A 14,399-nucleotide genomic window follows, 5' to 3' on the forward strand; every position below is an offset into this window, starting at 1 on the left:
GCCTTTTGTTGCAACACAATTGCCTAATGATGGTATAAGCTTTCACAAAGCAGAAAAGTAAATAGTAAAGGATTTTTATAAACTATCCTTGTCATTTTTTGCCTGAATACAGCACTGGACAGTGCCAAATGTGTATGAATATTATAGTGGGTGAGCAAGCAATTTTTTATAGTACCATGTGGACTGGTGCAGCTTTATTATTTGACACTATGTCACTATTTCTGACTTTAACTGAGTTTCCCAGGAAACCACTGACACATTAATCAAGTATTCAAAGGTACTGAGTATCTCGCTTATCTGGTCTTGCAGATGGACGTGATAGGCTTTTGCAGACAAGGAGTCCTGCTCAGCTGTCTGTCAGACTCAAGAGAGTAAGATAGCTGTCTAGAGGCTTGCAGGATGGTGACAGTTTCCCTGACCGTACTGCATGCATGTGCAGTTTTTAAGTAAGGGTCTTGGAAAAAAAAGACAGCTGGTATAAAGCTTCAACAGTATTTTTTCACAATTTCTAAAGACTACTGAAATTTTAAGACTATGGCAAGGAAGTTTTACTTTCATTATCTATTTATTATGTTTGAAATGGCTGTGCTTTTTATGAGTGAACTGGAAAATGAATGCTTTGTTTTACTGAAAATTGACTTAATAATTATAACTACATATAAATCTATTTTTTTATTATGAATTATGTATTCAGTGATTCATAAGGATAATTCTGTTGTTAAACAGAGGTTATAAATGTGTTGGTCTGGTTTGTGTTTAGTACACTGCCAGCTGCTTCATTTAAAGGTCTTTGTTTCTGGATTGTTAATGAAACTTTGTGCAGCCACTCTTACAAATCTAGACCTGGTTCAGTAGGTTATATATTTCTGTTTTACAGTAACATCAGTGTAACACAAGTCACTTATATTATAACTCTTAACCCAAAACTTAAGCCTAAGTACTGTTGACTCGTTGTTGTATAGCTCTAATTAGAAATTTGGCCAGATATCTTTATGATTCTGTGACTAAACATATTATCTGTGAAAAATCAGCGCCTACCTCCGATGTCAGGTCTGAGTTTGTTGTCATATCCATCTAGTAGGCTGTTTAGGATGTGTGTGACATCGCTCTCATACACTTTGGGAGTCAGCACCCACGTCTTGTTAGACACCTCATCATCGTCATCACTCTGGACGGAGCTGCAAGGGAGAGAGTGAAACAATGCATATAATCAGCAAATTCTTTTGAAGGGATACAAAGTAGATTCTTTCCCATGTGGGTTTTTTTAAAGCAGAAATCGTTAGGTGAGAAAGACAGAAAGAGAAAGGTATTTTAAAGATTAAAGGATTGATTAAATTTTTTTTTTCGTTCCTGGTATTTTTTGTGTAACAAAGTAGTTGCATAGTTAAATAAAAGAACAAATACAAGGCATGTCCTCTGCAAATGCCTCATTTCTTAAACTTTTGATGAGCAGCCTGCCAGTATTTACAGTTCAATCATTTGATGCATTTAGATCAGATAACTCGGAGTACAAACAAACTGCTTGCTTTCTGATATCTGATGTGAAAAGAATTGAATTTGTATGAATGCATTCATAAATGCAGATCTGCTTTTGCCATAATTTTGCTGTACTCAGTCTTGTTGGAAAAAAATATTAATTGTGACCTCAAGATGAAGCGAGGGTCATTCAGATATGTGCAGCTAAGATAATATATAAAAGTATATGACAGCTACAATCCCGTGTGGCACTGGCTTTAATCATTTATTTAGTCTTCCTGGAAGCCTTGTTCACACTCTGTTCATGTTTAAAATATTGCAGTTTGATAGTTAGCAACCTTGTTAGTATTAGTAATACCAACTCACCAATAAATAATAATCAGTTAAGTAATGATGACTCACTTATATAACCTTTGGTTTTCTTCCAATCAGGAAAAAACAAAATCTGTGTGACAGATTCTTAAGGGATAAAAGTAAATTTCTATTGAAATTTGACCATTAAGTCAGTTACACTAAACCTCAAATGACTTTATTTTTTCTTTTTAGCAATGGGTACAACTATGCATAGAATATTTAATTCAAAATCCAAATGCTAGTTTTTGTTTTTATTGACAGCACATTTTACCATAATCAAAAGCCACAAAGAAATTTAAGGCTCAAGTGTTAAATCACCTAAAAGGTTTTTTTTGTGATGAAGGACAAAAATAAACTAATGCCAACAACTGTCTAACAACGATAATACCATCTGCAAAATATTTTCTTTTTAAATGTAAGTACGTGTAAGATTTGTGTGTGCTTTTGCTGTATTTTCTTTCCAATAACAGCTAAAACTCTCCTTTAATTTTCAGGTCAGTGATTCTATAGAAACAATGAATAAATTCAAACAAGGGAATCTGTCAGAAAAGGTGGCTTTAAGGAGCCCAAATATATGTGAGGACAGGACAGTTTTCCAGAGTTTACTTTCTCACCTCAGACTTATCACATATATCACATATACCACCACACTTGAGCTGTAAATGCTTTCCCTCCTATCCAACACCAAAGTATGATCCTGGTAAATTATATTACTAAAACAAAAGCAGTCTTAATGTAACATAAAAGGGACAATTAATCAGTTTACAACATGCTATACTTCAAAAGACCTTTCATTAACACGCATTTTTAAAATAAAAGATAAGATTTTTACTGCCAGTGGGCAAGATGAAGATATGTAAGTAACACACAGAGAAGAACAGAGAAGAGGCATGTTGGTGAAAGAGATCACGGGGCAGATTTATAGGCATACAAGCACAAGCTAAATTTGCACTACATCTTTTCATTCAATTTGTGTGAGCACAATCTGTATGTAATTAGTGTGTGATTTACCAAGACAGCAGTTCATTATGCAATCAGTGGTTGGACTGCCCTCCAGAAGGTTTTTGTTCATGAAGGAAAAGAATACATAAAGAAATGCAGTTTGGTGGTCGGGTTTTCCTGAGATTAGGAGGCCAATAAGAATGTCAATGAAGATCTGTGTAAATACTGCAGCAAAACTATACAAAAACCTTTTAGCTTCTCTACAAATACATACTTGAACTATATCATATTAGGTGTTCAAAAGGGTCCCAAAGAAACATATATAATCTGCTTTAAATCCGAGTGCTTTGAAAATAAGGTGTTAAACATTTTGGTCTAAAATTGATTTCAGACAATTTTTTTGCCTTCAGCCTATTCTGTTTTTATGTGTGTTTTTTAATGATGCTTTACTGGTCTTATGTCTAAATAACTTCTTTTTATGTCTGAATATTTATCAACACTTCCTTTTATATATACATACTGATTTAGTAAAAAAACAGGGGGTTGCAGATAAGAAAGCAGATGAGAAGATACCTAACTGGATGGACACTTCCTCTCTTGGCTCTAATCCTCATACCATCACAGATCGGGATCACTTGGGCACCTCTAGCAACAGCTGGATTAGATCAAGGAGATGGCCAACAGACCAGAAAAGCAACCTTGAAATATTTGTGAGCTTTCAACGAGGCTTTAGATGGGGAGATGTCTGAATAAAATAGTAAAGAATGAGAAAGAATGAAAAAAACATGGTAAAACACAAGGATAGAAGCCCTGATAGCTTTCTTGTGTTCTTCAGTTGGGTGTGACTAATGTTTTGAACAGCAGTCATCCTACATTTGATGCCATTAAGAGCCATATATTACCAAAAAAAAAGAATGGGATATCTACCATAGATAGATAGATAGATAGATGGAGTATGCAGTTTTTCAGATTGCTGCAATTTAATCATCTGTATTCATCTCACAGAATATCTCTGTGTATATGGAAATGTTCCAAATATGAGTAGATCAAAGGAAGAGCCATGTGTTCCTCACTACAGGCAGATCTAAGGGTTTGCCTATTAATTCTGTACCTGAAGGTCCACAGAGAGCCCCGTGTTAGTGCCTGCACATGCATGCTGCATGTGTATATCTGGGTTCATACTTATGCATGTGCACTTCAATAATTGTGCTGGTATTGACTGTGGTAACGACAGTATTGGAATTTCAATTAAATTCTCATCTCAAGTTTCATGCAAAGCAATAGCGAAGTGTCCTCTGCTGCAGTTTCACATATTCACAAGAGGGTCCAAGAACAATAATATCAGTAATATCAGCAGGATAAGCAGCTTTCGACCTCATCCAGTTTATCACTCTACCACATATGTTCCAAACTGCAGCCAATAAAGCAGCATGATCTAATGAACCTTCATGATCCTTATTACTCAACATGCAATCTATCTTGTTCCTTTGGCAACAACCAAACAAACTCTTCTGTACATGATGTTGTTGATGCAACACTTTTCACAGACTCTACCTTTAATGAAAGAAAAAAATATACAGTTGTATTTTGTTAGTAATGATATTTTACTGACAAATCATATGGCTCTAAACGTTTCAAATATTCTATTTTGTTTTTCCTTTAATCAACCTGGAAATTTAAATAAATGAACAACTGAAGTTGTGTTAATCACATGCTGTAATATTAACATCCAATTACCAGGATTTAACTGCTCTACTTAACTGCATTCTGGCATCTTAATACAACCAGTCTATTTACGGACCAATCCACTGTAAACCACATTACAAAGATTAGAGCATATTAATAGATTTTGATCAGTGGGCGAATATAATGAGCCGTTTCTGTAATAATTTCACTTACATTAAGTTAAATCCCAGTCACACAGGCCTAGAAACCAGTTGCTGACTCCATGGCAAACACAAGTACAGCGAGAAAAATTTGTATTCTGTGACGGGTTGGCAAATTGTTGCTGTCTGTCTGTGAAACCAACAGCTAAGGCCTGAGTCACGCTGGCCAAGACACTAAATGTTTATTTTTCTAGTCCACTGAGGTATATCACGCTACACTGAAAACCACGACGCAATTGCATTTTTGTTACTCAAACAATAAATAGATTTAATCCTCCAAATAAAAACTGCTCATTTTTTCAACATGTGTTGCAGCTGAATGCAAACTACAGGTGACCACACCAATTACAAGAAGCTTTTTGGTACAGCACCCTCTTTGTGTCTTTGAGACCAATTTCACTTAGCAACCTCCAGCAACCACTTACCAAGACACATTTTTCCCTAGCAACCAGAGGTTGTCACATGGTCTCTAGGCCTGTATGACTGAGTCTTAAAGTGCCAAAATCTATTCATTTAGACTCTTTAAAAGTGATATATATATATATATATATATATATATACATATATGTATGTATGTATGTATGTATGTATATATATATATATATATATATATATAACAACAGGAGGCCAAAGTGCCCAACTTAAGCCCTTCCACCTTTATTCCAAAATGTCTTTGACTTCAATATCTACCAGAGTTTCTCAGTTGTAGAAAGGTAACCATGAGTGTTGCCTGTTTCTTTTACTGACCTGTCAAACTGTCTTCACTATAGGCAGAAAAAATAAAATAAAATAAAAATGGCAACATGTCTTTGCTATGAACTGACTTTTAGGAATTCTAAGACACAAATTCACATGATGTTAATTATGGAATACATGGCAGTTTGTCAAAACTCCTGACCCTTTCCAAGTGACAAGAAGCAGATGATGTATGGCAGTTTGGCTGACCCATTTAATTCACTGTAGGTTTCCAATTTGATGGAATTCTGTCAAAAAATACTGACAAACTGATGAGAATCGGTGGCAGATAGGGATAATTGCAATGCAACATATTCTGGGCATACTAACATACTAACAGCTACTTTATACAATTAGCATAAAATGTGTAGTGAAATGTTTCCCACATTATTAATACTTAACAGCAGCTCAAAAATTGAATGGACATAGATTACATCCTATGTACAGAAAATACGTCTGCTTGAGAGATTTTTGTAGTCAGAAAATGAACTCTACAAAGGCGCTAGTTGAATAAACAGACAGCATCAATATATCTTTTAACTTACAGTTTAATTTGCTTTTGTTGCCTTAGAAATCACAGTGCTGAATAAATGGCACTAGCTAACTAACTTTATGTTTGTTCCACAATAAAACACAGAAAGCCTTTAGAAATTACCACAGTGTGCGTTATAAATGTTATCTTATATATTCTTTCCATTTTTCTAAAATGTAACTGAAAGCTATAAGGTCATTTTGACTGTGCTAGCAACATGTTTAAAGAAAGTTAAGATAGGACCGTGTTTACCATTTCCTTCTATTACCTCTTCTTTTATTACCAAGTGTTTGGGAACTGAAGCATTCAAGTTCAGCATAGTCAGGGTTTCTTTAGATTAGCTGGCTAGACAACACCTAGTCCAAGAATTAGATCAACGTAACGTGTTAATCAACTTTCTTTGTTAATCCAAGCATTCTTCTTCTTCAGGCCTTAAGTGCACTCACACAAAATGGATTGAGTGAGATATAATGTTACATTTGTTCTGTACAAAATGGATCAATTAAGTCCCACCAACTTCAGTGGGAGGTCAGGAAGTTAATAAATACTGATGCTAGAACACTGGTGCTGCACGTAAGTTCAGAGGACAAGGTTTCAAAAATTAAAATATATTTGTTTTACCACTCATTACACTCTCAGTACTGCCCTTTATTTCTACCATGACAGATACTCATTAGAAGTGTTAAATTATAAATAGACATTTAATCATGATATTTGAAAAAAAAAATGCATTCAGGTCAAACAGTGTCCCATAATGACGGTGTTGTAGAAATCACATCAATTTTGAGTCAAAATAAATCATTTTTGATGGTATTTTCTACCATATACGATATGCTCTGAGCTGAGAATTTTCACATGTCCTAGGGCAGCTAAGGTTAGAACGCTAAAAATATAAAGCAAATAAATAAATTAGACTTATGTAACGAATTTCATCTGCTACCTAACACGCTTGAGTTTGCAAAATTATCATCTGGGATGGCACATAATGTAAGTACCACCAGACTTAGCTTATTCTGACATCACTCCATCATGTCGAGGCCTTCTTCCCATGATCCCTTGCCTGAAAATCTTCTAGTGGATCCTGGTTATAGATCTGACACCTACCTACCCACGCATAGAAGAAAATACCAAAGAATCTGCAACCAAATTCCTCCTTCTTCTGCTTGAGGGTGTTCTGCAAAATTTGATCTGTGACAGTAACTGACTCCACTACCTGAGTAACTGACTGGGTTAACGTATTGTGATGCTGTCTGACATCACTACACATAGTAAATGTCAATGAGTCACAAAGTAGCACAAAATACTGAATGCATGCAAAGACCTTGATGTCTTATAAAAGAGCTTTCATACATGAATCATAAATTACTGCCTGTCAGTGGATGCATTTTAATCATTATGCCATACATAGGACCGAAACTTCTAAAATAGTTTGAGTCATACTTTAAGTGTGACCTCCGCACAGGTGTCTGCATATGGTCACATATTGATTAGCAGCATTTACTCAAGTGCATTGTATACACTACTTTACTTTTCCAGACAATTAGAAATACACAGGCCTAACAATGTAGATCTGGGCAAGGAGCCCCAAGGTTTTGACCAGCATGACGGTGATTGAACGTCAGTTGATTTATCTGCCTCCATTTTTCCCCCTCCAGCAGCACAAGAGGAAACCGATGCGAGGAGCCTAACCATCCGCTTGCTCTCCAGTATTCTTATCTCACTATACAGGGATGAAGTCGTCACAGGAGCAGCCACACAGCTTTCTTTCTTCTCTTTCATTGTCTTTGTAACAAACACAATTTCGGCCCACAGTTAAAGCAGAGATGTCAGGTGTTTTTGGTTGTGTGCCTGTGTTGGGCAAGGATCAGTGCATATGTGCTGTCCATTTCCTTATTGTGCCTTCATACTTATATTCTCTGTGTGATTGTCTGCCATTTTGAAATGCTTATTTTTTTATTTCAAATACGTGGGAGGAAAGGTTCCTTCTTTATCCTCAAGTTTGCCTTTATAACAACCGATTGTTTTCATGTGGCCTCTATTCCATTTCGACCTCCTCCGGCCAGTGCGTTCATAACAAGGCTTTGACTCTTAGAATATACTTGATTCTTGAAGACAGCTTAACAGACTAAATGTAGCCTTAGCTTCACTCAACTTAGCCTGCCACTATGCTACATCTAACGCGGGGCAGATTGAGAGGGAGACACTGGTATCGTCGTATAAACGTGTATCACTGTTATTCGCTTTTCAAAGCCAAATATTCAATCTGTAGATCTTTGTGGGGATTTTTTTTTAAATTAAAAACACCAACAACACATTGATACACAGAGTGTAGCACACATACAATGTGCATGCGTGTATCGCTGAGGCAATTTTAATATTATTAACAATATTTCACTTCAACTGGAACCGCAATTAAACGTGCCACATATACACCGAAAGCTCCGGTTTCCCCCCCTAAATACAAAACTACATCCTCTCAGCTACCCAACGGCTCAGGATCCCCTTAATAGCACGCCAGGGTTGGAATGGAGGCACCTCTATATTTGCTGTTAAAAATCTGAAACATGCTGACCAACGGGCCGAAACACAGTCGTGGTTTTGAGAAAAAATAGGCGTTAATATCTTACCTTGTGGAGTGATTCACGACAATAAACACCCAGAAAAGCAGCTTCAGCGGGAGGGAAGGCTTCGCCATCGGTATCGAGCATTTGAAGGCTGATTTTGGCGAAGCCATCATCACCATCTTCGTCTCCTCTTTCTTGCAGATGGACGTGTCCGTCTATTTACTGTGTTTCCTCTCTGCGATACATTACGCACGCTAGCAGTAGCCGTTCTGCAAATCGAGACTGGAGGCGAGCGCGCGGCGGTGTGAAATCAGCCAAAACAAAATCGACGCGAGTCGAAAAGCTTCGTTTCGTATCGCCCGTCTTCGTGCGTGTGTGTTGCCGTTTCGACAGCACTGGCAGGGGCCTACAAGACTGGCACAAAACAGCGAAGCCCCAAGAAATAAGCTGCTCCACTATCGAGAAGCCAAGAAAGGCAGCGAAGCCTCAGTCTGAATGCAGATTAACACTGGGGTCAGAGAGGAACTGATGCACGTTGCTGCAGCACGGATCAACACATGCGTGGTTTCACTAAGCGGAAGCACCAAGTTAAGGTTTTGAATACATATATATATATATGTATTCTGACATATATATATATATATATATATATATATATATATATATATATATATAGACTGTTATAATTACAATTACACCAATGTATTAATATATTGAGATGAGATATGATTGTGTGTTTCTTGGTGTCTTACACATCTGCTTGGAATGGTTTAATATGCTACAGGCATGAGTCCAGGCAAATCACTCTATCAGAACCTCGGACAGCTCTATCAGTTGCGTCTGCGTTACATACAGAACAACCAATCAGCACTAAGGACAGATCCAGTCAGTTCGTTGCTGCTTAAAGTCAGACGAATACTGGCTGCATGGCCCAGATAACAGAAAACATAACAGAGAAAAAAAAGGTAAACACAGGTAAATTAATGTCCTACACTTATTTATTTATTTACTTATTTATTATTTCCAAAATGATTGCTTTGCGTTGTTGCATCTTTGTACATAGATTGATTATATGACATGCAGCAGGTTATATTTGTATTTAGCTAGCAAGCTGACATGTCTAATAAACATGTTTATTATATCTTTTTATCTTAATCCAGTCTGGGAAGTGAATTCAGTTTTTTTTTAAAGTTTTTTTTAGGTGTGATATGTATAATGCTTTGGTATCCATTTCAGTATCTTCGTGTAAGTATGCTAATGCAATATCTTTGCTAACTACAGTTCAGTGAATTCTTGAAAAGAAGCTTCTAAATACAAAAACTGTAGCTTTTCCCATCCTGACTCATAAATCAATGACTCCGCTGCAGTACAGCTCTTTTCTCCTCCCTGTGCCATATCCCAACCATCTACAGAAATAGACCAGAACAGCCATTTCGAGAAAATGTTTGAATTATTTTTAAATGTTAATCCAGAAGAGCAAAGATAGAGGAAGTCAACAAATAAAACACAACAACATAGAGAATTAAACCGGTTCTTGGGAAACTGACAAAATGGTGGCAGGAAGATAGGCCACATGATCTCATCACCGATGTTTTGTATTCTGGTTTTACTGACACTTTTATTTGTATGCATCTTTAACCTGAGTTGTTTTTCTGCAGTAGTTTACTGCATGTTTGTACAGCCAAATAAGTAAAATATTTTTGTCCTCACATTCTTTTGTCTCTATTCATCTGGAGTCTGGTACTCCAAATTCCACTCTTTATATTAATTCCAGAGGTATTCAGGCATTCAATATCACTTTTTTTCTGCCCTAGTTTACAGTCATGGTCAACTATGGTCATTTTTTGTTGTTCTTTTTGCCATACACTCATTGACCCAGAATGTTAATCACCTAAAGTCTGATTCTAGTTTTTAAGTATTAGTTATTAAAATTGGATTCCAGCAATCAGCACTGATTGCAGCTGGCAAGTGTGACCTGCATGGAAGATGAGGTGTACCTGATTTGAAAACATTATTATGTGTTTATTTGTGGCAAGAGGAGTTCCATGTAGACTAATCACCTTAAGTAAATTGGCAGATGCTTCATCAACCCTGCAACATTTCTCAAAGTGGAATAAATTGGCAATCACCTCTTAATATAATGTAAAGAGGGTAGCTTCTTCTATGATCAGTTGGATGTACACTTGTTTGACCATACTCAACTGTACTGAAGAAATCCCCCGAAGCCAAACAGGGATTTTTATTTTATTTTATTTATTTATTTATTCATTTATTTATTTAATTGTTTGTTTGGCAAAGGCAGATTGGAAACCTTTCCAGGGTGTACCCTGGCTCTCTCCTTATGATAGCTGGGATATCCTCCTGAAAGAAAGGGGTTTAAGGTTATTTGTTATCAGCTCATGTGCACACACACACACACACACACACACACACACACACACACACACACACACACACACACACACACACACACACACACACACACACAGAGAGAGAGAGAGAGAGCATCTCTAGGGACCAGTATCCCTCTTTCCTCTGCAGTCATATTAATGCAGTTCTCCAGCTGTCATAGGCTCTGGCCTAGCAGGCCTTGGCCCAAACGTCACCATCAGATAATCTGTTAAGCACAAGGAGGTATTGATCTAGTTTAGATGGAAGTAGTAATTTAGATAAATGCTGATACACCCAACTGCCACTAAAGTTAAACAGTCAATTAAGTCAAAGGCAGATGGATATTTATTTCACTACTGGAAGACATTAAACTAGATTTTTTTTAAGTGCACACAAAATAGACATATTGACTAACTTATTTCAAACATTTATTGTGGTGATGCAAGGAAGCCAGCTAAAATCCCAATTTCTCTTTTTTATACTGTCTCTCACATAGGCAGAGATGTCGGGTTAGATCCACTTGGTTCAGTAGTCACAGCAGAAATTTGAGCCAAACTGGTGCATCCTCGTGTCAGTGATGCACCTGGTCTCCACTGCAGTGACCTTCCTTTAAAAAATCCTATTCATCTGGGTGTGTTTGTCCTGTCATGATTTAGTAACCTCATACTGGCAAGTATGTGGACCCTGATTAACACATAAAGTAAGTGTTAAACAGCTACAGCTACACACATCATCCACAACATGAAACATAGCTACCTAACATTGTTTAGGTCCCCCTTGTGCAATTAAAATACCTCTGACCTGTCAACACTTGGACAATGAAATGCCTGGAGAAATGCATGGTGTCTGTGTTGAAATCAGGTGTGAACAGTAAACTAGACCCTCTGTGGTTTACTCATAGACAGAGGTGGGGTACAGATGCTGTTTCTGCTATCATCCATTCTTCCAGCCATGCACAGAATTACTCAGATGATTGTGATTGCAATACAGACATTCAAAAATGAGTAAGTTTATCAGATGGTGTACTAACCACCTAATTTTAAAGGTGAGCAAGGCGGAGATAATCATTTTTTGACAAAAAAAAATTCTGTTGATCATAGTCATGTGGTTATTCATAACCAACCAAATCTAGAAGCTCGTCAAATTGTCTTGGTGCCCACACCTTAACCTTACACGTCCTTGTTGACTGGGTATTTTCTCAACTCCTCTAGAGACAGCATATCCTTTGCAGACTGCACCTGCATGAAGTTGAAAAAGAAGTTTGTTTATGCTTTAGAAAGTGAATGATTTGGTAACATTCATTGAAATCTGAGTTAACACACTTGAAATGGAAATTATTGGTCAAAAGGATCATTATAGTGTACGACCAGTGTATGCTTAAACGCGCAGATAGAATTCAATCTACCCCATATCCCACTCTCAGTATGACTTGCTAAATATCAGGCAGAAAGTATAAAGTTCAACAGCACAAACTAAACTGGTTTAAGAACTCATTTATCCCTCTATATATTATAGCTTAAAATAATCTAAACTGAGGCAATGTAGGTTGCAGTACAGAACATCTGTCTATCTATTTACCTATCTGTCTATCTATCTGGGATCTGAAACTGTGAGGGTTTCTGGCATCGGCACATTGGCAGCAGATCCTTTGTTTACTGTGGGTTGCAAAATAAGGCCTCCGTGGATCAGGCTTATTCTGGCGCACCTCACAGACACTCAATCCGATTGTGATCTGTGGAGTTTGTAGGCTGGGTTAACGCCTTGGACTTTTTGTCATTTAATGAAGCCTTTCATGGGCACATTGTCCAGCTGGGCATTGCCATTGCCAATAGGGGGTGTGCTTGGTCTGCAACAAAAGTTGCTAGACCTTTTTCATAATACAGCATAACTGTCACCGCAGTTATGCTGTATTATAATATACCCATTTCATTATTTCTATAATAAAACGGGTACATTAGGACAGTGACAGCACTGGCATGTGAAGGCTTAGTTTAGTTACATGTCTGCTTGAAAAATTTCAATAATGATCTCATCTTTAATGGCATCCATTCTCTATCCAGACAGGGTGACATGTGTGAGTCTGGCTGTGATAATATGTTGTGTCATCTTTAGATAAGAGCTGGGGGAGGTATAGTCTTCTATAATGGCAACACTGAACACACAGATGCCCAGTTCCACTATCATTCCAGTTTTACAACCCACACATATGCTGTCACAGCCCCACTTGGTTAACATCAAGCTGTGAGAACAGAATGATCTACTGTAACCACTATTGCATATTAGAAACAGTCTGGCAATTAAGACAAAACGATGTAACATCAAAAGCAAAAAAATCCAAAAACAGTAGAAGTCAATTTCACGTAACAAAATCTGAAACTTATTCTACTTAAAATAAAGTGAGAGCCACCACCCTCACCACAAACAGCCAGAGTAAAAGGCCAGATAGGTGTTCTGTTTATTAAGCTTAGAAGATGTGCAAACACATCCATCCATACTGAGCACTTTCGGACATGAACACGAGAAAGCACTCTCTGTGGTCTGACAATACTAAAAATTTAAACCACATCTAAATTAGGGCCAGACTGGAGACCACTCAAACTAACATTCACTCTTTGTTTTGCTTGTGTTTCATAAGGCAACGTACAATATTCTTTCAAATATGTCTTTACTAAAACTCAACAGGAAATTGCTCCTTTATCTATCAGCGTGCCATGCTGTTTCATTTAGTGATCCCTGCTGATATAATGAGGGCCCCTTAAGAGGAACATCTCCAGGCCTCTTGATTTTCTGCAGTTTGCTTTTACCTTCTTGCTGATGGTTTTTTCTCAACACATAAATTGTGTCATGCCTGTATTTTCTGGATGAAAGAAACATGACGTTAATAAATTGACTTTATTAGAACTTTAAAGGCACCTGTGAGTAGGTGACCTGTCCAGGTTGTATCCGACCTCTCACTAAGTGACAACTGAATTAGTCTGCAGCTCACAGACTGACACTCCTCATTAAGGAAATGTTCAAGGAGCCCGATGTTGAAACTTGAGGACTATTGCACACTGCAAAAGGCATGACTGAATTAGCTATGCATTTTTCCATTATTTTATTCTTTCAGCCTTCATATATTCGTGGTAGCTCCTTTGGGCTAATGATAAAGATACTGCGAGCATTCAATACTGTGAGCATAAATACATCTCAAAGCACATACAGGTGCAGCTTCAAAATTAGTGCTAAAATAATGCCTTTTTGTTGTTTTTCTTCCAAAAAAGAAAATAAGAAAGGCTACACCATCTGAGTTTGGCAAAAGATCTTGAAATCAAAGGGGCATGAGAGGCAGTGAATAAAATATAAACAATATCTTTTATTGAAGTTTCCAGGGTTGTTTTTTTTTTGCCACCTTGAAAAAAGTTCAAATACACAACTTATTTTGTTCTGTCTCAATTGTTCTGATCCACACTAAAACAATAATAGTTATTTAGAAATTCAGTTTGCTATGTATCCCTAATGGGCAGATTCGATGATCTG

General features: G+C 37.1%; 1 protein-coding gene across 3 annotated transcripts in view; it reads right to left on the reverse strand.

Annotated features, from left to right (window-relative positions):
* gabrg2 (gamma-aminobutyric acid type A receptor subunit gamma2) overlaps positions 1 to 9,039 on the reverse strand; it is a 44,508-nt gene extending 35,469 nt beyond the window's left edge. For all 3 annotated transcript variants that reach the window (XM_006784986.2, XM_006784985.2, XM_006784984.2), the window contains exons 1-2: positions 8,553 to 9,039; positions 1,039 to 1,178 (exon numbers count right to left, since the gene is read on the reverse strand). In XM_006784986.2, the coding sequence (XP_006785049.1) occupies positions 1,039 to 1,178; positions 8,553 to 8,668 (256 nt within the window). In that variant the 5' untranslated portion in view covers positions 8,669 to 9,039. The remainder of the gene's footprint in view (positions 1 to 1,038; positions 1,179 to 8,552) is intronic.
* Positions 9,040 to 14,399: the final 5,360 nt, after the last annotated feature.

Source organism: Neolamprologus brichardi, chromosome 10 (assembly GCF_056152115.1).
Source record: "Neolamprologus brichardi isolate AB-2024 chromosome 10, ASM5615211v1, whole genome shotgun sequence".
NCBI lineage: Eukaryota > Metazoa > Chordata > Actinopteri > Cichliformes > Cichlidae > Neolamprologus > Neolamprologus brichardi.